This window comes from Centruroides vittatus, unplaced genomic scaffold (genome assembly GCF_030686945.1).
Source record: "Centruroides vittatus isolate TY-2023 unplaced genomic scaffold, ASM3068694v2 contig_941, whole genome shotgun sequence".
NCBI lineage: Eukaryota > Metazoa > Arthropoda > Arachnida > Scorpiones > Buthidae > Centruroides > Centruroides vittatus.
Genome location: NW_027122625.1, coordinates 65366 through 90975, shown reverse-complemented (window position 1 = coordinate 90975; position 25610 = coordinate 65366). Strand labels below are relative to the sequence as shown.

The 25610-nt window shown below is 31.7% G+C and overlaps 2 protein-coding genes across 2 annotated transcripts; both read right to left on the bottom strand.

The window, feature by feature from the left end:
* Positions 1-4127: 4127 nt before the first annotated feature.
* On the bottom strand, positions 4128-24728 carry LOC136984916 (S-phase kinase-associated protein 1). Its single transcript, XM_067282057.1, has 5 exons — positions 24603-24728; positions 8775-8871; positions 5363-5577; positions 4759-4899; positions 4128-4688 (listed from the first exon to the last, which is right to left on the bottom strand). The coding sequence occupies exons 2-5, from the start codon at positions 8869-8871 to the stop codon at positions 4653-4655; spliced, it is 489 nt and encodes a 162-aa protein (XP_067138158.1). The 5' UTR covers positions 24603-24728; the 3' UTR covers positions 4128-4652.
* LOC136984936 (tigger transposable element-derived protein 1-like) lies at positions 16989-17708 on the bottom strand. The gene is made up of 2 exons (XM_067282081.1): positions 17271-17708; positions 16989-17189 (listed from the first exon to the last, which is right to left on the bottom strand). Exons 1-2 carry the CDS (start codon positions 17706-17708, stop codon positions 16989-16991), a joined length of 639 nt encoding a protein of 212 aa, XP_067138182.1.
* Positions 24729-25610: the final 882 nt, after the last annotated feature.

Genomic DNA, 25610 nt, shown 5'->3' with positions numbered 1-25610 from the left:
CTGCTAGCTGTGCCAGTGGAATTATCGAGTATCAAGCATAGGGGCCACCTTCCTATTGTATTTTTGCATAATTTATTATGTTAGTTAAATTCTGACCTGATCTGGACTGTGGCTTAAACTACGTACCCCATAAATTATAACATATAAACTGGTTTATATGTATTAAATTCTAGCAGTTTGTTTTTTAAATGTAAATTCAATATTTAATTTTTTTATCTTTCATTCAATATTTTAGTATTATTAATATCGAAAAATGGTTCAAATTATCCTGAAATGTCTTCCAAAGGAAAATTAATTTCTATTACCAATAAGTACAATATACATATTCAAAATTTAATAATTTTAACATTAACTATACATAGAACAAATATTAGAAATAACTATCTTTTAATAACTCTCTAATACAGTAATAATTTGACAATTATTGTTATAATCTAAATTAATTTTTTACAAATTAACAGATAACAAGAAAGTCTTTAAATCTATAAATAAATAAATTATATATCAATAGGAAATTTAACTAAACAAACATTGTCTAGTTATAGGAATGCAACACTTTGGAAATCTGCCTAGGGGGAATGCTTTCTGGGAGGTTTTTTAAGGGTAACCATCTCCTATTTGGGCATTAGATGTGGAGAAAACTCCACGTGGCCAGTCCGTCCCAAGGCGCAAACCCACAACTCCCAGTGTTCGGGGAACGGGAACCACTTGGCCACTGGGCTACAATTTACTAAATCATCAGATATAAGATTATTAATTACAAATATAATTTTAAATATTACTATATTTTGTGAAATATACAATATTTCATAGCTAAACAAAATATGCTATCATGAAGCATTTTGGTCAATGAATTTGAAATTATCAATATAGTAAACCCTGCTAACTTGGAGCCACCTTCATCTGATATTAGTATAAGTTTAGGAAAGTCAGAATTAGCAGTGTTTTCTCCAAAGTAAGAGAGATGAATATACAGTATGGTAAATTATTACAATCTGCTCTATGAAGTTTTACTTCTAAATTTATTCTTATGGGAAATCATTCAAGAAATTTCATTACGTTGCCATATAGTGTACTGTTGTCTTTACTAACTTACCGACTAGTGATGTAATGCATGGTATCAAACACTCATTAATTATAATTTTTGTCAAGAAATTTTAAATTACCATACAATTTTTTTGAAAAATTGTCTCGAGTCATGCAAACCCCAAGTTAGTGGAGTTTACTGTATTTTAAAGTGAAACTAAAGTTTTAATTGGGAGTGGATTAAAAAATACTCTCCGAAATGTTACTATTTTAATAAATTCCTACACTTTTATTCATTATAACTGAATTGTTTAAAAGATAAACTTGTGCTGAAATCATTAATCCAAAAATTTTACATTATAATCACACTTATATATAAGTCGTTTTGATATTACATAAAACCACCTTTAATTAAATTTCATCATTCATGCAGTTTTTTTAAATTTTAAAAACTTGTTGTTTTTTAATGATTGTCAAATCAAATCTCTGCTTTTTAATATATCTACTTTACATAATTTATCTATATATATATATATAATCAAGACGAGTTGTTGATAATAATAATAATCAGTGTAGAGTTGAAAGTTGAAATTTGGTTCACAGGGTACCAAAATTAAGTACCAAAGTGTTAAGTAACAATGGAGAACAAGAGAAAGTGACGTGCAAGATTTACGGGTGCTAATGGAAAAAAAAAAAAAAAGTAATATGTTAGAACATATTTTCAAATTTAAACAGATAAGAAAGGTCAAGAAAAACCAAACTACTTTATATCGTTCAATTTTCATCGAATGTTCTAATCAGAACACGTCGTGAAAATCGAACAATCTTAGAACATTCGATTTTTAAATTCGACCTTAATTTAGAAATATTTAGTTCGTTGATGAAATTATTACGTTTTAGTCAAAAAAGAAAAAAAGTAATCTTAATCTTCACTATCATTACTTTTGCCAGAGCAACGCCGGGCCTACCTGCTAGTATCCATATAACTTGTTTGAGGTGTTTTATCAGTTAAATGTTCATAAATTGAAATTCTCATCTTCCAACAGTGTAGTATTGTTACAGAAAGAATTAAGAAAGATCAGCGAGAGAGAGAATACATTTAAAAAATATCTAATAGAAAATTTGTAAAAAAATTAATACATTTTTATTGATTGGTTAGAAACTCCTTAACAAAAACCACTATATTCAGTTACTACACTACTACTAGATTTGTCAAAATTTGAAGTATACTGCCATAAAAACCTCTATGAAAATAATTGGCAATCCATATTTTGTTACTCTTTCGGGCAAAAATGTTCAGATTGGAATTAATGTCCAATAGGATGTTAGATCAATTTATTTTGCCTAAACATAAAGTAAAGGGATGATTTTCTTGTATAAAGGTTTGGAACTGTTACATATTGATAATATTGAAAATAGTGATTATTTAAAAATTTTGATGAATTGGCATTACAAAATCTATATTTTTTTTTTTTTTAGATTTACAGTGTCATACTATTTTGTTGTTTAGTAAGCCAAAAAAGCATTTCTAAGCTGTTTAAAACTACAGTAGAGTTATATTTAAGTGTTTTTCAACTTTTAGATAAGTTCTGTTACCCTAATGTGAGAGAATAAAGAATTGCATTTATATATTTGCATAACATTTTTATTGTGGAATTACTAAATCAGATTTAGAAAATCCACTTATTCTGCATTATTTCTGCAAATGTTTTATCAGAGTATATAATATTTAGTTAAAGCATTTCGACAAACTAAAAATATCACACCATATATTGGTTCCGAGTGTGTAATTTTTTAAGTTACTATGGTGTGGCGAGTGGTTATTTAAACTAAAAATAATTTTTTTAAATCAAAAGGCCGGACAAAAGCTTAAATTTTTGGTCACTTTCATTTTATAGTGATGCCACATAACTAGGAAAATTTCAGGGTATTTAGAATTCAATTTTATTTTATATATAATTATATGGTATAATGCAACTTTGTCCATATGATAATGTTTAACACATGAATATAAAATAAAAAAAACTATTGTTTGGCATTTTAATTCAATCTTTACAATATCGTTGACCCAAAAGAAAAATAATTTGGAAATTTATTTCCATTTTTTAGAATTGGTAATTTTTGTTGTCTATTGCAGTAAATTTGTGTGTGGGAAAATTTCAGAGGTAGGCTGTCTCCAAAGATTTTAAATATTCACAATCTAGTTAAATAAATGTTCATTGCTTATATTAAGACAATGTTTACTGTTAAGTCCAGTTCATATTTTGAGAGAGTGGAGAGAATTGTCCGGTGTATAAGATGACTTTTTAACCCAGGAAAATCTTCTCAAAAGTTGGGGTCGTCTTATAGGGTGAGTATATCCCAAACTCTATATTTTAACTGTAAAAGTCGGAGGTCGTCTTTTACGCCAGAAAATACGCTACTTCAAAAACAAATGTGCATGGTTTTCGGCACCTAAAGTTAATTTGGTACCTCAGCTATAATCATTAAAATTTTTTAATTCAAGAATAATAATTGCATATACTTTTTTAATGATTATAACCTTAAAAAAAATGAAAGATTATCCCAAAATGAACTCATTTTATATAACATCAATATTTACATATTTAACCTAATGTACCAATCTTAAGATAATTGTGACTTATTACAACTTAATCAAAGTTAATCTACTAATAAAAAATGAAAATCTCATTAGAATTAGTCCTGATAAAGGATGCAAATTGTAGGCTACTGAGAAAAAAGTACTACTACTGTTAACTTTTCTTGCTATCCAAAAGAAACACCACTGTTTAGTGGTGTTTCTTTTGGATAGCAAGAAAACAAGATAGCAAGAAGTACACTTTGCATATTACTACTCTTCTCACAAAGTATGAACTAGCCTTCTTTCTATACAAAAACATTGCTAGTCAAATAATGCTGCTGAATAATTAAAATGATTTCAAAGATTTCTAATATTTTTCTAATTTATTTTTCATATTTTGGGATTCTTACATAAGAACTTTATAATTTGGCTTTTGCAAGATTTCTGTGTGTGAGCATATTTTGATATGCAACTGGCATTATAAATTACTTTTACTGTAAAAACAAAAACACAACATCCATTTAGTTTTTACAATATTTTATTTTTAAGCAATGTGAATATCAATCCTTATGAATATAAATCCTTAAAACAAAGGTTCTCACTCAAATCAAACATACCCGAATATACGGTCACAAAAAATCTTTAAATGTGAATAAAATTGATGAAAACAGTCTAATAGAACTACTGAAATGTTCCTTCTCTTACCTTACAGATATTTGAAAAACAATTTCTATTATTATTGTTTATTATTATATAAAAAGTAGAATGCATGAAAGAGAAATTTTGAGTGAATTAATTGCAAAAAACTTTCTTCGTAAACGAAATGAATTATTAATCTAGTTCTGGAACAAAGCTGCTTTAAATATATATGTATATGTAATACATAAATGGCACCATTAAACAATAACAAGTAACAAAATAAATGTTCCATGTTAATGCTATCAGAAACCATTTGTATCATAATATTATATATTTCAATTCTTTTCACATTGACCAAATGGAAAAACACAAGGAATCACAATACAGCTGATCATATTGATACAGTTCATTTTTCTTCACACCATTCATTCTCTTTTCTGACCTGAAATTAAATTTAATTAATTAAAATTTTTTGCAAAAGTGATCTGTATATAAAAATAGATGCTACTTACTTGTTCTTCTTCACTGGGTGTGAAGTCATTCTTGATGTTGAATGTTTTCCTTATCTCTTCTGGAGTCTTCCCTTTGATCATGTTGGCGACTGTTTTGCACGTTACGTCGAGCAATCCTTTTATGTCTAAGTAATTAGCTGCCTGTAAGAGAATTTAATAGAAGTTTTACTAATGAATATGGTATAAAATTTTGTAAATAGGTTGCTTCATATTATAAAATGTTTTAAATTGCTAAAAATAGGGTATCTAGGTCATAAATCCATTAATTTATTAGAGTTAGTCAAACTGTCCTGTAGAACCTAAAGATTCCATTAGGGATGAAAGGAAGGGTTCCGATAAAAATTTATCTGAAGTCATATATATATATAACCTCATTACTGTCATTAATCATTCATCCACAGAGTGCATCACTGCTGTAGTCTGGAAGCTTTTTAAAAAGGCATAAATAATTTCTGCTATTTCATTCTACCTTTGATTTATTTTATCTACTGAAGAAATGTATTTTATAGGTTAAGGTACTGGAAATTTTAATTCAGCTTAGTTTGTTAAAAATGAAGAAACTAATTTAATTTATTGTATGCCAGATTGCATAAATAATTCTTACTAGAATTAACTCAAATAATGTGCCCTGATCCACTTTTAAAAAATCAGCATCCCAAGAGCTTATATCATCTGTCCTCTTCTCTTTATTTTCGTCATCTTCTGGAGGAAGAGGATCGTCTTTGTGATACGTAGCCCACTGGATCACCTTCTTTAAAATAACTGAATTCACGTTTGGAAGAGGTACAACCTCCTCTTCATCTTCATCCATGCCAAGATCTACATTGAAATGAAAAAAAAGGAAGTAAGCTAGTTCTTTTGATTTAAGTGTACTTTTAAATAATGTTATATAACTTATTAATTCTGAAAATATTTTCAAACAGCAATGGCAAAAGTTTATTAATGTATTAAATTGTAATGTATTCTGAAATATAATAATAATAATAATAATGAGTTTATTAGTCTGACAATAAATAAATGTTTAACTCAGTTAACTGGAATTCTGACTCAATGTACTGCAAATGAATATCCAACATAAGTAAATTAATTATAAAACACTCAATTTTCGGAATTTGTTTATGTCATTTAACATAAATCTGTTATAGGCAATTTGACTTAATAATACATGCTTTGGATTGCTATTGCATGATCAATATTAGATACTGAAACTCCAGTGCATAAAATAAGTATCTTGCATCAGTTTGTAAGTAAAAGCAAATCTATTAAAAACAGATACTTTGACAGTATTGCACTTTCTACAGTCAATCAATTTAATTACTGTTAACTTAATAATTATGAATTACTGTAAGACCAAATTCTAAAAAACAAATTCTTAAGCCAATTATGAAAAAGTTATAGAATGCCTAAGAATTTTTTTATATACACGAGTTGCCTAAAAAGAAACTGAACTTTTGCTCTAGAAATACAATTAATTGCCACAAGTACTAACAGTCAAAATTCAAAATTATGTTATCAATCATGTACAATAGCATTTGAATCAGTCCATAACAATCCTTCATTATGAACTGATTCAAATGTAAGAGTTATTTCATGATATTATATAGTCATTATTTCATAACCCTTGTCAGAAAATTGCATTGGAGCAATGTGTTAATGTTAAATTCTGCATGAAACTAAAGAAAACACTTAAGTTACTAAAACAAGTATATGGGAATGATTGCCTATCCAGAACACAAGTTTATGACTGGTTTAGTTGATTCAAAGATAGCCAGGAGTCAATTGAAAATGATCTGAAAAGTGGTTGCCTGAAGATGATGACCATGGACAACAACAGTGAGAGTTAAATATCAGGCAAGGATCTGAATGTGACCTGTAGAATGTAGGCAGAAGAATTAGGACTCCATCCATGTGTGTGATTATATGAGCAAATGTAATGTTGTTTCTGCTTTGTTCTGCACTCACACACACACAGGAATAAAAACAAGATCACATTCATCATGCTCAGGACATCATCAAAATGGCTCACTGCAACCCAAATTCTCTCAAAAACATTGTCATGGGTAATTAGACATGGTGCTACCAGTACAATCCATTGACAAAATGTCAAAGTACCATATGGAAATCGTCAGACTAGCCCATACATTAAAACTTTGCTTCCAAAAATTATGGGTTAAGACCATACTAGTCTCTTTTTATGACTTCAAGAGTATCCTAGTGATATTCTGGTCATTTGTCCCAAATAACCAGAATGTCACTAGGGATTATTATTTGTTTATTTTGGGATGTCTTTGAAATCAAATTTTACACATATGGCCAGAGTATTGTGCTCAAGGCTACACGGCTACACGAGAACACAAGGGAGCACAAGAGCACCGCCGTTCAATTTTTGACTCAAAAGGTATTGTAACCCTTGACCATCCATCCTATTCTGATCTGGCTCCCTCTGACTATTTTCTGTTCCCTGACACTTAAAATTCCAACAAAATGTACTAGTTACAAAGACATTCCTGAGATTGAGGCTGCTGTGACTGCAGTACTAAACCAGGTGCCAAAACAAGAGCCGAAAAGTAATTTGAAATGCTCATAATCATCATCATCAAATTATCCAAGAATACAATCTTTTTTCCACATGTTAAAATATTAAAAACTTTTAGGCTTAGTAAACACTAGTGTAGTGTTGTGTTACAAAGACACTAGTAACACAACAATACTGGTGTTTACTAAGCCTAAATTATAGAAAAAGACACGGTTTCATCAAACAAATCAACAAATATTAAAAACCTATCTGGTTCTCTTAATTGTGTAAGTATTTTATGAGTTATTTGTTTCTTCTATTTCTAATTTCAAAAGGTATATTTAGGTTATTATTATTATACATTTGTTGACTAGTTATTCTATTACCATCATAAATTAGCAAAATGTTGAAATCTATACCTGGTATATTGACAATACCTATAATACTCTTTCTTCATTGATATTATTCATTATCATCTCTATACAGAACTACTTGAAATTTGAATTTATGGCATCTGCAATTCTAAATGCAGCATACACTAAAATTTAGAAACTTACCAACTATAGAATAACCTTTGAAGCTATTAATAAGTACTTATCTCAGTGACCAAGCACAATAACCACACCTGTCATATCAAAGGCAATAAAACAACAGAACAAGACTTAGTGGTGTTCACTATATTAGAGACAACTATCAAAAATATAAGTAAAGAACAAATACCAAACCCTAAAATATTTAAACACTTTCCAACCTATGAACAAGTCTCATTAATTCATTCTTATTCCACGAAGCATGCCACTTAGCAGTGGAATTGATAGGAAGTACATTTATCAAAAAACTGATGACTACACAAATGTCCAAGCCTAAACAGCTTAGACATACCTGTAGTCAACACAAGAAATACATTTATTAGGAAAAAAACCTTCAATTTCCACTGCTAACTAGCTTGCTCCATAGAATAGTTTGATGTTTTGTAAAATGGCTGCAAGCAGAAAGTTATCAGATATTAAAGCTTTAGGTTTTATAAAGGCTAATCCTAGGTCAAAAGTATATGGATATACCAAAGTACATGCCAAATAAAATGTTTAATCATTAAAAAGAAAAAGCTTTAATTAATTTTTTTTTAATGTTAACAAAAAGAACACAGCAAATCCCAAAGTTTTATGACAAATAGTTTTTAATGATATTTTGGAAATAACCAAAATCCCTAGTCCCAATGACAGTCTGCCAACCACCAGTCTGCAAAGTTGTCAAGTGCTAAGGAATAGAAATGTTTGACAGAATTTCAAATAATATGGGTTCAAAATATCCAGTTATGTATAAAAGTAAAACACAATTTATTTAGGTCATTTAAAATGAAAAATGTTTAACATATATAATTTATATTGAACATTATGAGCAAGGAATTCATGAAAGGAAATTAAAATATTTTTCATCTTTTTTGTATTAAAAATTAGTGATGATAAAAAGAAATTTTAAAATATTTCATAACTGCACTTACCTTCCAACATTGTTTTTATGGTTACAGAAGCTTTGGCAATTTCAACATCCACTTCAAAAATTTCGCCATCTGAACTCTGAAGCTTGATATTAGGCATCTGAAAGATTTTTATTATTAAATTTTAAATTAGTATTAGAAACAAATCGAAAAAATTTGTCAGTTTTCTATAAATTTTAAAAACAATATATATATATATATATATATATCATCCATCTATATTTTTCATTTATTTCAGGAAGGACTGATATTACTTTGTCAAGCCATAAAAGTTGATTTGCATTAATATTATAATTTTTATCTGTATAAACAGAATTAATTCACAGGAATGAAAAATTTTTGCATAGAAATATACAACGCTACATTAGATAATAGAGATTTAACTGAGAATTATATTTTAATGTCACACTACTTGTTATAATTTTTCCAGATTATAACAACTATTACAGACTCCTGACAAAATCTCTTCAAAATATTAAATTAAATGATATAATGATATATTACACAAAACTATAATCGCCAACAGATTTAACAAATTCAGTCACTTCCATTATCAATATATACTTTTACATTTAATAATAATTATTATTATTCTATTTATTTTTCAATATCTTAATAATTGAAACAGGTGAAGAATTGCTTACAATCTCAATATATCAAGTTACACAACACTGTTTAGAAATTTCACATTTTGTTGTAACTTTGTTATGCAAAAATCCTAATATTGCATTTAGAACCATTACATAAAAGTAATCTTTATTAAAAAAAATCCAAATTATAACAAGAATTACACACTTTAATTATTAAAATCGTATGAAAGTCAGAAAAACAAATGCCAAGGACTTACATAATACAGTAGGATTGTTTTTTGTTGGAATTGTTATATGCAAATAGGGACTGGTTAAGTTAATCCATTCCTAATGCCCCTAATCTCAATTCAGCAAACCATGGTTCTTCAGTTTGACATTCCAAATGTGGAAAGCTAAGTATGACACTCATCACAACAAATATCCTGGTTTGCATGTATTTTTCTCAAAATAGTATACTATATATGATAATAAAGTTTTGCTCTATATATTCAGAAAAATATTGGATTAAAGTGTTATTTGTTATAGTAAAAATGTCCACATTTTTATATTTTAAATGGTTATGTAAGCATCTGGGGCATCACTCAGCAGCATTTAAGGTAGAGCACAAATAACACGATCATCAATGCTACCATTTTTAAATATAAATAGCAGCATGTTATATATCTAATCATGTTTCTGTATCATAGGAAAATCATTTACTGTAAATCACTGAATATAAAAATAAAATTTGCATAATTATATTCTTATATATACAGTACAGAATAATTAAGATTGCACACACTACACACTTCTAAATAACAGTTCACAACCCATACAAACTGTGAATACAAAAATTAGTTGTGATAATTTTAAATGAGCAGCTCATTTTACATTAGACCTGATTACCAGGTCCAACCTGATACTTTAATGGAGATTATTCCCTTTTGTTGTGGAGAGTTGATTAACTGGTTTTGAAATAAAATTCCATGTAAAAAAATAGAAAATCTGCACTCAAGTTCATTTTTTAGAACATCTTATATGTAGTACTTTTATCATGTTTATTCTTTTATTGTCACGAATGAAATTCACATTTATACTCATTAAATTTTTTAAATAAAATTTTGTAGTAGTTTTAAAAAGATACTTGGAATTGTTATATTAAAATAGTCAACATTTATGCATTTTTTAATAATGTAAAATTTACTTTGAAATTTATTTACATTCAATACAAGAGATAATTTCAGCTGTTTCAATATTGTTAGCTTGTTATTGCTTTTATAAACATCCAGCTAAGATTCATTATCTTAAACAGCTTTTAGAAAAATTTTTCTTTTACTACAAAAAAAAAACTCATACTGACAAAAGAATCAGCAAGATATCTTATCAGCTGCATCTAACTTTTTGAGATGCACTGATGCATAAAAGCTGTGAAGAGACAACACAAATGAATTAGTACAAGCATTTTAAAATTTAAAGAATTTGAATAATTAAGTAAAAATTTATAGAAAATTTTTAAATGTGAAATGCAAACTGTACAGTACATGTGATAACAAGAATATTCTTAATGATGCAAATGTTTTCCACTTAATAGATAATTTGGCACAGCAAATCTGTCAGATTGTTTTAACATTTCAAATTATTTTTCCTAAAATGAAATTAAAATTCCAAAGCATGGAGATATTTCCTTTCTTCTGTTCAAAATAATAGGTGGGAGGCCAACAGTAACTTTTATATGTTAGTGATTTACAAAACAAATCAGTTGTTAGACTTGCAATGTTACATGGAGTCAAAACATGGGCAATAACAAGAGCCCAAGAAAGAAAGATGGAGGTGGCGGAGATGAGAATGTTGAGATGGATGTGTGGAGTGTCAAGGAAGGACAGAATAAGGAATGATTTTATTAGAGGTTCTGTTAAGGTGGGCCCCTTGAGCAAAAAGATGCAAGAATGTAGGTTGAGGTGGTTTGGCCACATAGAGCGAAGAACTGACAATTATGTTGGAAAGAAGATCGGAAAACTGGTAGTAAAAGGAAAGAGGAAAAGAGGAAAACCAAAAATGTGTTGAAAAGATAAGGTGGAAGAGGGGACTTAAGAGAGAAGAAGCCCTTGATAGGGAGAAATGGAAAAAACTTATTGGAGAAGGAAATGTCAACCCCATATAAACAGGGAAAAAGGTGAAGATGAAGTGATTTACAAAACAAGTACTTATTTCAAATGGATTGAGTTCTAGTCATGTTCAGAACCAATGCAAGTTCTAAGGGAATAAATCTGATCAGAAAAATCTCTTCAAGAGAAGATAAAGTATCAAATTAACTAATGGGTAACAAAATAAAACGTGTAGATATAGCAATGGTTGAAGATAGGGACTACAAGTCATTGTATAATAAAAAACACTAATTATAGATTATCTTTTGTAGTTCAGAACAAACTGAAGTCAAGATGAGTCAGTATCAATTGAAACATAAGACAAAATATCTAGTGTAGCATGTTTTTAAAATGATGAAAAATGGTAAATATACTGAGTTACATTTATTGTAACAATGATTAATCATCCAATTGGTAATGGAATTGAAAGTTTAAAACATTAATTCTGTGTCAATCAAACAATACAAAATTCCTTCAATGTCAACATAAGATAACTTCATTTATTGGCTATAATACCAAAAAATGCAAAAAAAAATGGCAATGTCTCATTTCTATATTTATAAAAAAACAAGGCATTACAAGAGATCCAACCTTTCAGATTCAGAAGAAACAAAGATTAAAGGATTCACTTCAATGAATCATCTTGTTTATAAGCAAAATTGGATATCAGTGATATTGTCCACAGTAGCTAATTTCAAGTAATCTGAAAATTTTAAATGAAACTCATCTCGTGAGATTAAAGAACTTAAACCAGCTTGTGGGGTTCGGGTCCGTTCAGATTTATATTACTCATGTTTTGGATAGGGTCTTGCCACCAGGTGTGTTTTACCGGACACACTGCCGATTGAGACGAAATAAATGATTAAGGCGCGAGGGTAAGAGTCACTCAGAAGTCCAGGAATGAACCTCTCAAGAGAAAGAATGCAGAGTCAGATATAATCAATTAAAGGGAATTTATTAGCAAAAAAAAAAAAATGAAAGTTCAGAACAAAGTTATCAAATCCGCTTTTTGGAAATTTGCCTATCTTTATCTATACAACGATGGGGGTACCTAACTGTGGGGTTTTCGAACTACGCAACTCACAACATACCATGTAAACTAGAAGTCTTCTCTTGTCTGTTTAGATAGTTGGTCGGTCTCTTGATCCTGTTTCACTCTCTCTCTTTTTCTGTCTTTCTCTTTCTGTCTCTCTGGTTCTCCTGTCCTGGTTCTATCTGACTGCCTCTGGTCTACTCTCTTGTCTGTGTCTTGATCGGGCTGGAGTGCTTTTTAAACACTTCCAGCATGAGAAAGTTCATCATCCAGCAATGATTTATTGGTAGTGTCATCATTGGGTGATGATTTATTGGCGGTGTTGTCATTATAGCTGAGATGATTGTTTTATTTTGTTATTTGGTAATGACAGTGAACTTTTGTAGAGTCATCAAGTTGATGTGACTCATCTTTGTTTTGTGGCAGTTCCCATCATTATTCTCATTGATTGCTTTGACTAAGTTCTTCATTTAATGTGTAAACATCGTAGAAGTCCGAGCCTCGTCGCGACACTCAGTGCCATGAAAAAAGGGGGAGTGCGATGTTTCCCTTTTTTATATTTTTAATCCTTTACAAATTAATTCAATTACTTAATTGCTTCTTCCTCTTTTCCTTGGCATGTTGTGAGATTTCTGATAGTTGGATGATAAACCATTTTATTCAAATTTGTTTATTTAAATCATTCTAACACATTCATGGCATTATGAGGCACATGTGACTCGTACGGACATGTCTAGTTAGGGCGACAGACATAATTGCTTGTTTTTCCATGGGGCAGTGCATATGTTTTGATAACATTATTCTACAAATATCATACTTGACATATCAATATTATTTTATTATGTGCAATACAATATATTAATTTAATAGTACGAAGCACGGGTGACTCATGCCACCCTGTATTAAAATAGACTACAAGTAACCCATGACTCGTAATGCCCAGCAGCTGCCTAAATGTTTATCTACTGACTCCGTGAATGTGTTAAATCAATATTAAAATTTGGAAAAGGGGGTCCCTAGATCGGTAAAATAGGCGAATTTCCTCTTACAACTTCAGTTGTTGTTTAAGATACAGTTAAAGTTCTAACAAAGTTCAAGCGAATACATAATTAACAAAAAAATTAAAATAAAGTGATTAAGCAAAAATTATTACAAATGTTGTAAATAACAGTTCACAAATGCTTACATCGAGGTATTTTTGGAGGGGGGAAGCTGTTGGTTTAAAAAGCAATCACTGGTCTCACAAATACACTGGTGTATTATATTCAGTTACAGTGCATTACATTAAAAATGATGAGCTAGATTCAAGAGTATCTGCATCAAAACTAACTAGAACCAAGAATGATAAACTGATATACAGGTATCCCTTGTACAACATAGTTTTGCTCTAATACAGAAGTGCATCGATTATCCAAACACCGATAAACCGAAAGCATTCAAGTCAGACTGTGTTAGGACATGCGTAACGATGAATTGAACATTTTTGATACTAGATTAACTTCTAAAGTATAATTTCTTTTTGCTTTTATATTTTTCAATATATTTATTTTGTTTGTACAAAATAAATAAATAATGATTTTTAATGATACAATAGCCACGATTATTATTATAAAACTTTTCATTAGGCTTAACATCCACGAAAATTCAATGCAAAGCGACACGCAACAGAGAAAAATTTCAACACGGGATATATTAATAATGTATTTTTTCATACTTATCTGTTATCTGAAAAATAAGTTATCTGAACAACACCAGTCCCCAATTGATTCAGATAATCGATGCTCTATTGTAGTTTGTAAATTGGGGATATCCTATTGTATATACTCTTCAAAGACTGCGTAGATTTGCACTATAGACTCTAGTATACCTTTTAAACACAGCCGTTTATTGCTAATATTCTAACGTTTTCGGTTATTTTTAATAACCTTTCTCAAGAACAGTTACATTCGAATGCGGTCGTAAAAATTTGAACACGTCGCCAATCGAAAACGAGCTTTTGAAATGGTTCTATTCTCGATCTCCTAACGGGAGGTTTACAAACCAAAAAAATTATAAAAATATATCCTTAACTGATTCCTCAGCTTGTCCGTTGTTATACGTATTATATTAGTATAACACCCATAAGCAATTTCCTTGCCTGTTATAATGAATATCGCGCATTCGTATATAAAGCGCGATATTCATTATAACAGGCAAGGAAATTGCTTATGGGTGTTATACTAATATAATACGTATAACAACGGACAAGCTGAGGAATCAGTTAAGGATATATTTTTATAATTTTTTTGGTTTGTAAACCTCCCGTTAGGAGATCGAGAATAGAACCATTTCAAAAGCTCGTTTTCGATTGGCGACGTGTTCAAATTTTTACGACCGCATTCGAATGTAACTGTTCTTGAGAAAGGTTATTAAAAATAACCGAAAACGTTCGAGAATATTAGCAATAAACGGCTGTGTTTAAAAGGTATACTAGAGTCTATAATCCTATTGTATTTCTGGTTTCACTCTAACAGTTTTGGAAATCCTTTGTACAGAATTTCACAAATTTTTAAGTGTAAATGTTGTTATTCAATATATATTTTTTAAAAATTCAAGTAAGCAAGCATGTTGTTTCAAATTTGCCCACAAATTTTAGAATATTGAAATTTTCAAATTATTTTGTGCTTTTTGTCAGGTTTAATGAAAACTGATCGTACAATTTTTTTTCTTTCTTGTCCTGGCTTTCATATCAACCAGATGTCTTTCTTGTTGCTTTCAGGTTTTAGCCTTTAAGACTGTCACTGTTTTCTTTTTAAAGACTAATCTTTGTATTTAAAAAAGTTTATTAATTTAAATATTTTTAGGTAAGTGTTAGTAAACTTTTTAAGTGATTGCTTCATTCATAAAAATTACGAATGAACTACAGCGGTATCTTAATACTTAAACACAAATTCTGGAAAAAGGTTGCCTGGTACTTGACTGAACAAATACGACCCACTAGAACAAATTTTCGATTAACAACACATTTTTATTTTGCCATCGATAAAAAATTTTTTATTGATAAAAATAAAAAATATGAAAATGTTGCAGATACTTCTAATCAAGGTCAACAAAAAAGCTGAGATGACAACAATACTTTGCAAAAAAGAAAATGCCCTGCCCTTGTTTAACTAAGATTAATATTAATGCATACTATGCATACTTTGTGCTTGTTAGTTAATTATTGATTGCTTTAACTAAAATATTTCTCTTAGCAAAAGTATACTATTCTTTTTCGTTACTAATTTCTGGAATGCAAACTATGTTTGGCATTAGTCCTTTGTTTCATATAGCACAGATTTCAACAGCACTTTTTTGGAATTTAACTACTATATTATATGAGGGATACCTGTGTTTTTGAAATACAAAATACAGCCAAATAGAATGATAATTTATACTTGTACATTTTACTGTTAGGTATTATGCCTATCAATATTTTCTCAATTTAAAAAAAAAAAAAAATTAAATACTAGAATTATCATGGTCATTGGTAGAGAGAGATCCAAGTAATCTTTGTCCTAAAAATTGTTTGTTATACACTTTCCTAAAAACAAATTCTTAATTGACAACTTATGAAATGTATTTGCTACATCATTCATCTTCGTGATTCAACTGAATCATTTGAGCTATCTTTAAGTTTAGAATTCACATTGAAGGAATTATATAACTGGTTTAATAATCCAATACAAAACAATATAAAGCTGTGTTTGATCATAATACTGCTCATAATTATACTAGGTCATGAAAAGACCTATCAGGAACAAGATGGCTTAGTTATTATAATACAGTGGTGCCTCATATAACATACTTATTAATCCGTTTCAGGTGCATGTCTGTTAAGTGAAAAGTCCATTATACGAAACACATTTTCCCATAGAAATACATGTTAAAACATCTAATTTGTTCCGCAGCATAAAATAACCGTACTGTATCATTAAAAAAAAAAAAAGGAATGAAAATGGAGCAGTCACCAATTATGCCAAGTAGTCAGATGTTGTGAGGAAGTGGAGAAACACTTTCTTCACATATTCGTACAGACATACACTTTTTACACATTGCAGCAGGTCTCTTTTTATTGTTTTTTAATCAGAGTCAGATTCAGGAGAGGCTACTGGGACTTGCAGGGTCAACTCCTCTTGTTCCATCCTTTGTTTTTTGGCGGCTGGCTTCTTGAAAACATGTCCAAGGTGGTCTATTTCTCTCTTTTTTTCAACACCTGTCGGAAATGACGGGCAAGAATGTCATTGTAGAGGTCATTGATCCTGTTGGCCTCAGTTGTGTTTGGATAGTGAGTGTTGGTAAACTCCTGAATCTCTCCCCATTTGACAAGGAAGTCCTTGATGGCAGCAGTTGAAATTGGTTGATTGGATTGCTTCCTTCTCCTTGTCAGATGAAGCTTCCCTTTGAGCTTCATCATGTTCCTGGGCCAGAAGTGCTTGGAGCTATTTAGTTGTCAGCTCTTCTGTTCTTCAGTGAGCTCCTCCATATCCTCCACCTCCACCTCCAATTCCAACTCTTGGGCCGTCGAGATGATCTGCACCACTTCTGTATCTTCAGCTGGTTCTTCCTGGGTCCATTCAGGAGCAAGCCTCTTCCGAGCTGAATTGAGGCTCTTCTGTGTGACTTCAGACTCATCCAGAAGGTCTGGATGAGTCTGATTGCCACAAGAACATCAAACTTCTCTTTCCGGAACTTTTGGACAGTCATGTCTTCATAAACCTGACATTCTTCAAACACCTTTATGAAAGAGAGCTCTGGTGTACAGTTTTTTGAAGTTGGTAATGGCTTGCTGATCCATTGGCTGAAGGATGGCAGTGGTGTTTGCTGGCAGATACTGCACCTTGATAAAAGGACATCTTTCTTCCAGGATTTCCTCCAGGTCTTTTGGGTGACCAGGGACATTGTCCAGTATCAGCAGGGCTTTGAGCAGTAGCTCTTTGTCCAGCAGGTATTTCTTTACAGCAGGAGCAAAGGTTTCCAGGATCCATTCCTTGAAGACAACCTGGGTCACCCAGGCTTTTTGGTTAGACTTCCAATAGACAGGCAGGTTGGACTTGACAATGCAGTTCTTCTTGAAAACCCTGGAATTTTCAGAATGGTAAACCAGCAGGGATTTGATCTTCAGGTCTCTGCTGGCATTGGCTGCAAACAGGAGTGTCAGCTTGTTTTTCATGGACTTGTGTCCAGGCAGTCTTTTCCTCCTTGGTCATGAAGGTACTGTTGGGCATCATCTTCCAGAAAAGACCAGTTTCGTCAGCATTAAAAACTTGTTGTGGGCAGTAGCCTTCATTCTTGAGAAATTGTTGAAAATCAACAGATAACTCCTCTGCTTCTTTCTTGTCATTGCTGCCAGCCTCACCATGCATGGTGATGTTATGGATTCCACACCTTTTCTTGAACCTAAAAAACCACCCCTTGCTGGCTTTAAACTCCTCCTTCGTTGCTACTGCTTCTGCTTGTTCCAGGAGTGTTTTTCTTCAACTCATCATAGATGAGTTTGGCTTTTTGACAGATAACTTCTTGGGTAGAGATATCACTTCTCACCTGCCTGTCATTGATCCAAACCATCAACAGCCTTTCCATTTTGTCATGAAATGAAGACCTACGCTTCACATGGAAGATCTTGGAGACTCCCTTGGCAACCCTGGCTGACTTGATGGCATCTTTCTTGCTTAAAATGGTGTTGATGGTGGTCTTACTGAGACCAAACTCTTTGTCAAGGTCACACTGTTTTACCCCACTTTCACTCCTGATGATTTCTTGCTTTGTTTCAATTGAAATCACCTTTCTGTTTTGTTTTTAGAAGCCATGATTTGCACAACATTTGAATAAATGTAAATCACTGAGATGATGTACATAATAAAAAAGGAAGTAAGCCCAATGGGAGCTCTGTACTTCAGGCAGTGAAAGAAATCGATCATCGGGGCTTTTTGCGAAGAAGAAAAAACAGCTTACTCTTCTGCAGCCAAAGAGCAACTGTTTTCTTGGCTTTCCAAAATACCTACATCAAGAAACTATTCTGGGAAGCCAAGAAGGGGAAAACATCTAAAAATAGCAGATTGTCATTGGCAATGGCAAAAGAGTGGAAAGATCATTTGCACTTGTTCGCAGAAAGTCTGTTGTTCGCCTCACGTAACTGCCGAACGGAAAGTCCATTGTTTGCAGCGTCCGTTATTCGAGGCACCACTGTATATTAGTTACTTTAGAAGAGAAAAATTAACAAATCATTTTAAATGTAGTACCACAAAAACAAAAACAATTATATGACTAGAAAAATTGCAGTGATGTTTAACAATAGTAACTACTTTTTTTTTTTTTTATTTGTAGAATTAATTTTGAAGGAATTCAATTCAAACTTATTTCAACACATAAATCAAATTTTTATAAAATGCATGAAGATTTATCCTCACTCATGGTAGGACTAGATCAGAAGATATTAAAACCTGAAACCACATTTAATGATCAATTTAGTAGCAGTATAAGTTATGAAAACAAAAGCAACAGAAAATGATCTTTCATTTATGTGATTAAGAAAGGTTTTGTCATTTTGCTCTGAACTGAAAAAATATCCAAAGTTAGTGTCACAGAACAAATGATGTTAAACAAATATTATCAATTTTTTAACAATTATTTAATATGAGAATCAGAAAATTTATGTATTTTATCTCTGATATTTGCTTAAGTCAGACAAGAATTAAGTAAATAGCTTACTGTTGCACTTAAGATCAAAGAAAGTGCTAGAAAATTTAGATAAATTAGTTGCAAAATTTACTAAATTAGAAAAACTTTTAAAACACAATGCCAACAAATCCAATTGCATTTTGGAGTAAAGTTTGTCAATACATGAATGCAGATGGTCACTCATGTCAAGATATGCAATTATTGAGAGAGAATATTACTATTCAGTAGAATATCTTCAGCAATGATTTTTGATAAAAAACAAGATAAAGAAAGCACTTGACACTAGAAATGAAGTAATATTCCACACACAAATCCATTATAAAAACCAATGTTATATGCTGCAAAAATTTCCAACTAAGTCAACGTTTCACCTGTTTAACTATATTTCCAAGGTAAAAAAAACAATGATGGCCTAGAAGTATAAAGCAATATATTACAGCTTATTGTAAGAAATCATCAATGTTATTCTCACTCAGTTTTATTAAAATAATAACTAATGCTGTTGTAGCAGCTTTATTAGTGGTAATAGCTATAAAATTCTGATTTAGGTGATTCTGGGCTACTTATTCTGTTTTGATTACTTTCTACCATAAAATACAATAAACATGAATCATATTAACTAGTCAGCATGGGGCAAAGGCAGGAGAAAGACAATGAAACATTCATTACTACTACAACTCCATTTCTACTTATAAAAAAAGTTTTACAATTATCACCACATTTGTATATCAAACACTGAAAACATATTTTAGATGGATTATATCAACTCAAAGCACAAAAGTATGGATTAGTTGTCTTTAAAATTGCATACAAATCAAAGTATAAAAACTGTTTGGAAGATGACTAATACCTAAAGGGACATTCCAATTTTCAATGCTGATCTCAACATTCATTAAAATTCGTTCCTTTTTTCAACATTGAGGTAGTGCTGTTGTCAGCACTGACTCAACACACAGCACTCAACAGATATGTTGACTGCTACTTTCTAATGAATTATGGGTAATTGGAGTGACATTTGAATAAAAAATTGCAACAATGCAGGAGATGCACATTGCTGTCGATAACAAAACATCACTTTGTGGTTGGTGAAAAACAGCAAAAATGATGACGGAAGGTAAGATTTAAAAAAATTGAATATCATTTAAGCAAGCAATAAATTTATTTTTCATTGTTTTTGTCAGATCACAATTATTTACTCACATATATAAATAAACTTCAATCTGAGAATCAGTGTTTAGCATCTACAGGTACTGTACATATTTTATATTAATAACAAATTGAATGTTGTATTTAACCAAATAGATAATTATTGTTTTTATAAATTTTAATGAAATTCCTCTATTTAATTTTTTACATATATATTCAATGATAGAACAATCAACATCTGAAAGATCAGAAACAAATGTACAGTCTTTACAACTTTCTGAAACAAAAAAAATTGGTAAGTATTAGTTACAATTTTTCGTGAATACTCTGGATATATTTTCTTCATAATTGAAGTTTAGACTATTTAGAAAAAATATATAATATTTTTGAGTCTATCTTTTAATCCTTTTACATCACCACAGAAGTAACAGTTAACATGGCTTTTTTTGAAGACAATACTTCTTAAAAACAAAGATAAAAGAAAAAAAATTTGGTATTAATACCAAAAGCTTTTAATACTTAAAAATGGAACTATGAATTAGATTAATGTGTACCTAGGTAGTCCAAGATGGTGGTTCGTCTCCAATTCCAGCAATCAGAAGACAGGGAACAGTGGGACGCACGTTCTAACATAACCTAACCTATTCTAATAAATTTCCATAATTATTAGCAACCAAATTATTAGAATAGGTTAGGTTAGAACGTGCGTCCCCACTGTTCCCTGTCTTCTGATTGCTGGAATCGGAGATGAGCCGCCATCTTGGACTACCTAGGTACACATTAACCATGAATTACAGTGTGCACTATCACACTTCAATGCCATGTTTGAGAAAGGAAGTGTGACTGCTTACAAAGACCACAAGTACAGTACATCTAAGCATGTATGATCATGCAAACTAATTTTTCATTATCATCCATAACATTATAGAGCTAGTGGAAGGAATGGCGAAACTAGATTGAGGCACCTCTAGCGGCAATGCCGGGTAACAGAATCGGGGCTACAAAGCCGGCACCAGTGTTGTTCCATCTAGTACTTTTGTACTAATCTTGTACCTTTTTACTTGTTCCAGTACCAAGATACCCAACACCATTTTCCTAGTACCTTTCATGAAATCCTAATACCTTTCCTTTCAAAACATTCATTTTTATTCTATATTTTTATATTTTTTTTACTTTGGCAGTAAATAGATATTTTTATTGCTTCCTCATTCGAGTGCAGGAGTTGAACGTATTTTTTTGCAATTGAATTTAATAAAAACTAAACTACAAAATCGAGTTCTCACTGATTCTTGTGAAGCACTGTTATTAGCAAAGGAGCTACTTAAAAGCAACAACGATAAATGTTATACTTGAAAGCCATCATCTGCTTCAACCATACAAAAACATTCTAGTGAGGAAGATTCCGATGATGATGATCTTATTAGTGATTGTTCAATGTGATAATTTTAAAGTACTTCATGTTCATTACTTTTGTTTCGACATTTTGTTCATTTGATTGTCGTTGAAAAATAATAGCATTCTTGCAATATATGAATTTTATCCTGTATGAATTTTCTGTGTTACGTGTAACACTATATATATTTTAATAAATAGAAATTTGAATAAATTATAAATTTATATATTATTTATAAGTATATTATATATTTAAATAATATATAATATATACATACATTCAGCAGTTTATGGTCAAAGTAATGCCTGCTTAGTCAATACAATCACTTCTCGACTTACGACAGGGTTCGGTTGGTTCACAACTTCAGATGTAAGTCGAAATGGTCGTAACTCAAGAAGTGACAATGTATTGATTCTGCACGTATGTATGTCGTATTATCGATATTAATATAAATTTTTTAAAAAAACTATCGCACATTACTGGTTAACTTTGTACCCTGGCAGTGCAGTAATATAGGTAACACTACAACCAACCACACAACAGTTATTTTTTAAAGTTTTGTGTGGAAAAAAGCTGTGGTTCATTATCACAGGAAGAAAACAAGCACCGCGTTTCAGTGCATATCCAACCCAAAAACGCGCATGTTTTCCCAAAGCAGTTATCTTTGCCTGCGTACAGATGGCACTCAACTCAGTTCCACTAGCTCTATACACACTTTTTTTCCTAACACAGAAAGCTCAAATATTGAATGTAGCATACATTGTACGCCATGGCATTTCCCCTTTCAAAGATGGCAATGAGATGACGTGCTTAAACATCCATTTTCAATTATTAAAAAAAAAAAAAAAAAATGATTGATTTTGACTGCTATTATTTACCTACCTGCACGCCATAAGCACACATGATTATTATATAAAATACAGTGTATATATATGTAAAGTTTGATAAATTAGTCGTCCTACTTTCAAAAACGCTCCAAATTTTAAAATTTAACATTTAAATATCAAAAATGATCCAGTAATATTAAAAATTTGGTTAATGTTACCTATGGTTCCAAAATGGCGACTCATCTCGTTTATTAAGCCTATGATGCTAAAATCCATCACAGGCCATCTCAGGAATACCTTTGGCCTCAATCCAAAGGATTACCTAGACTTGGACATCCACCTTCACAGCCTTTCTCTAAGGAGCCCTATAGTCCTGCACATTCTGAACGAGTTCTGTAGCCTATATACAAAAGCCCAAGAGTCCATCTGTGCCTCGATGAAGATGGACAGGAAAGAGATACTGGCCCTCATTGCATCTTTAAACACGTGATGGTATTCTCCATTAAATTCCACCTTCTAACAACATAGCCTTAAAGCTCTTATGTTATCCAGATGGAGACCAGCAGGCATAGTCCTATGCTGACACCATGATGCTAAAATTTTGCAGCCCAAGGAGATCCCTTCAATAGATGAAGATCAAGACCGAGTCCAATGTGTTTTTCATCAGCAACATATCGGCAGAAGAAGAGTACAAGATAATTAATAGACATGTGGCAAAGAGACGGAGGGAGCCTGTGGGAAAGCTTACGGGGGATAGGCTCTTGCTAACCAGATCAATGATTCCAGCAAATAGAAGAAAGGAAACAGTGGGGATGCACATTCTAACCTAACCTATTCTAATAATTTTGTTGGTAATAATTATGGTAATCTATTAGAATAGGTTAGGTTAGAACATGCGTCCCCACTGTTTCATTTCTTCTATTTGCTGGAATCAGTGACGAGCCACCATTTTGGAACCATAGGTAACATTAACCGAAAATTCGATCACAGTTAACTACCAACAAATACTTTTCATTCAATAAAATCACATCACAACAAAAAATAAAGTTAATTAGAAACAAACACCTTTTTTTGTTGCCGAGATATATTTAATTCACAAACGAATGTTTTCGGCTTCATCTATAGGCCATCATCAGGTCAAAAGACAAATTGGAACGCTTACATTTCATACATGGAATACAAAATTCAAACTAAACATTTTTAAAAAAATGGAACTAAGCCTACCATCGGCGTGGAGGTTCATGGTTAAGAAGTTTACAGGAAACTTGAATTAATGAACTTGTCATTTTATTTATATTTACTATGATATTATGTTCGTTTGTTATTGTTATTTTTGTTTTTCTAGTTTCTCACTATATGTTTGTTTATTTTTTCCATTATTTAGTTCCATTTTTTAAAAAACGTTTAGTTTGAATTTTGTATTCCATGTATGGAACATAAGCGTTCCAATTTTTGTCTTTCGACCTGATGATGGCCTATAGATGAGGCCGAAAACGTTCGTTTGTGAATTAAATATATCTCGGCAACGAAAAAAGTGTTTGTTTCTAATTAATTATTTGCTGGGCACTTTATGTTATTGTTAAATAAAGTTATACATCAAACACGAGAAATGTCTAATATGTCACACTTGATTGGTGTACAGTACGTCATAGATGACTTTTATCATAAATCAGTTTCATCGACGAACAATAAATGTGATTTCAATGAAGTGAACAATATCATATCTTTTCTTACAATGGTGCAATTCGAGTGAATTCCATCAGTTACCTTGCACCAATATTTTATATTCTGCACGTAATTTACGCATTTAGACCTAAAATTCGAATTTTCGAACGTAGAACGTGACAAAATATGCATCAAAATAGATTGTTTTCAATGTTCTCGACCCTACTTAGGCTTAATAAATTACCGTACAAATTCGACCAATTGCTTATTTTAAGAAGAGAATACCGTTTAATTCGCTTCGTATTCAATCGCATATTAAAAAATAAGAAAGAAAATAATTGTTTTAAGTCCTTACTTTGCACCCTTCCTTAGTCTAAAAACAGAATAACTAATACTAGATTGGATTGCTACAAATATGACGATTGAAGTAAACGATGCCAACCTGAAATTTTATACACAATGCGGACAAATTAGATTTGCCAATTTATAGACGGAATTATATTAATAATAATATATTATTTTGTTTGTACTTAAATGAATTTGGATAAAATTATCTTCGCATATTAAAACCGTATGTAAAAAAATAAAGTTTTAATTCTTAAAATTATGTAACGTCATTAAAAGAAAATTTTATTTTTATACGGTGTCGCTGTTTCGGGGATGTCAAAATTAAATATAAGCGTTTGAAAAATTTAATTTTTATAATCTCCATATCAAACAAGCGAAAGGAAAGGAAGGAAAAAAAGAATTTTTATGATTGAGAAGGGGTTTCGGTTTCAATCGGATCGGACGCCTTTCTTTTGTCTCCGCTTTGTTTATGGTTTCTTGCGCTTCCAGCCCGCTGACCTAGCACGTTTTCGACGGCCAGTAGAGTTAGTTTTCCTCGTTTCCGTCCTCGACCCCGCGTCAGTCAGCGCAGGTAGGAGTTTTCTTTTCTTTTTCGGCTTTCGCTCAGCGTGGAGGTCTTGCAGGCCTCGGGTGAGGAGCCGACACCGCCGGCCGCGGTGCCGAGCCCCGTCCACGCTGATTTTCGGTTCTTTTCTCCGCTCTCAGAGCTGGACAAACTCAGATCCATTCGTCCAGATTTTCCCCCGGACCACCTCTACACCGTCTTTTTGGAGGGACACGATCCCCTCCATCGCTTACGTCCGGCGGACTTGCACGCGGCGCTCCAACCGCACTTCCCCCACCCAGACCTACTCACAGACGTCAGATACTCCCGAGGGGGATTTCTCATCCTGAAGACACGGGACTCCCACACCGCTGAGGCGGCTCTCCAAATCGACACCCTAGCCGGATTCCCTGTCCGCAGTCGTCTGGCCCCGGACTCAGCCCTCACGGCATACCTCCTCCGGGGGGTCGA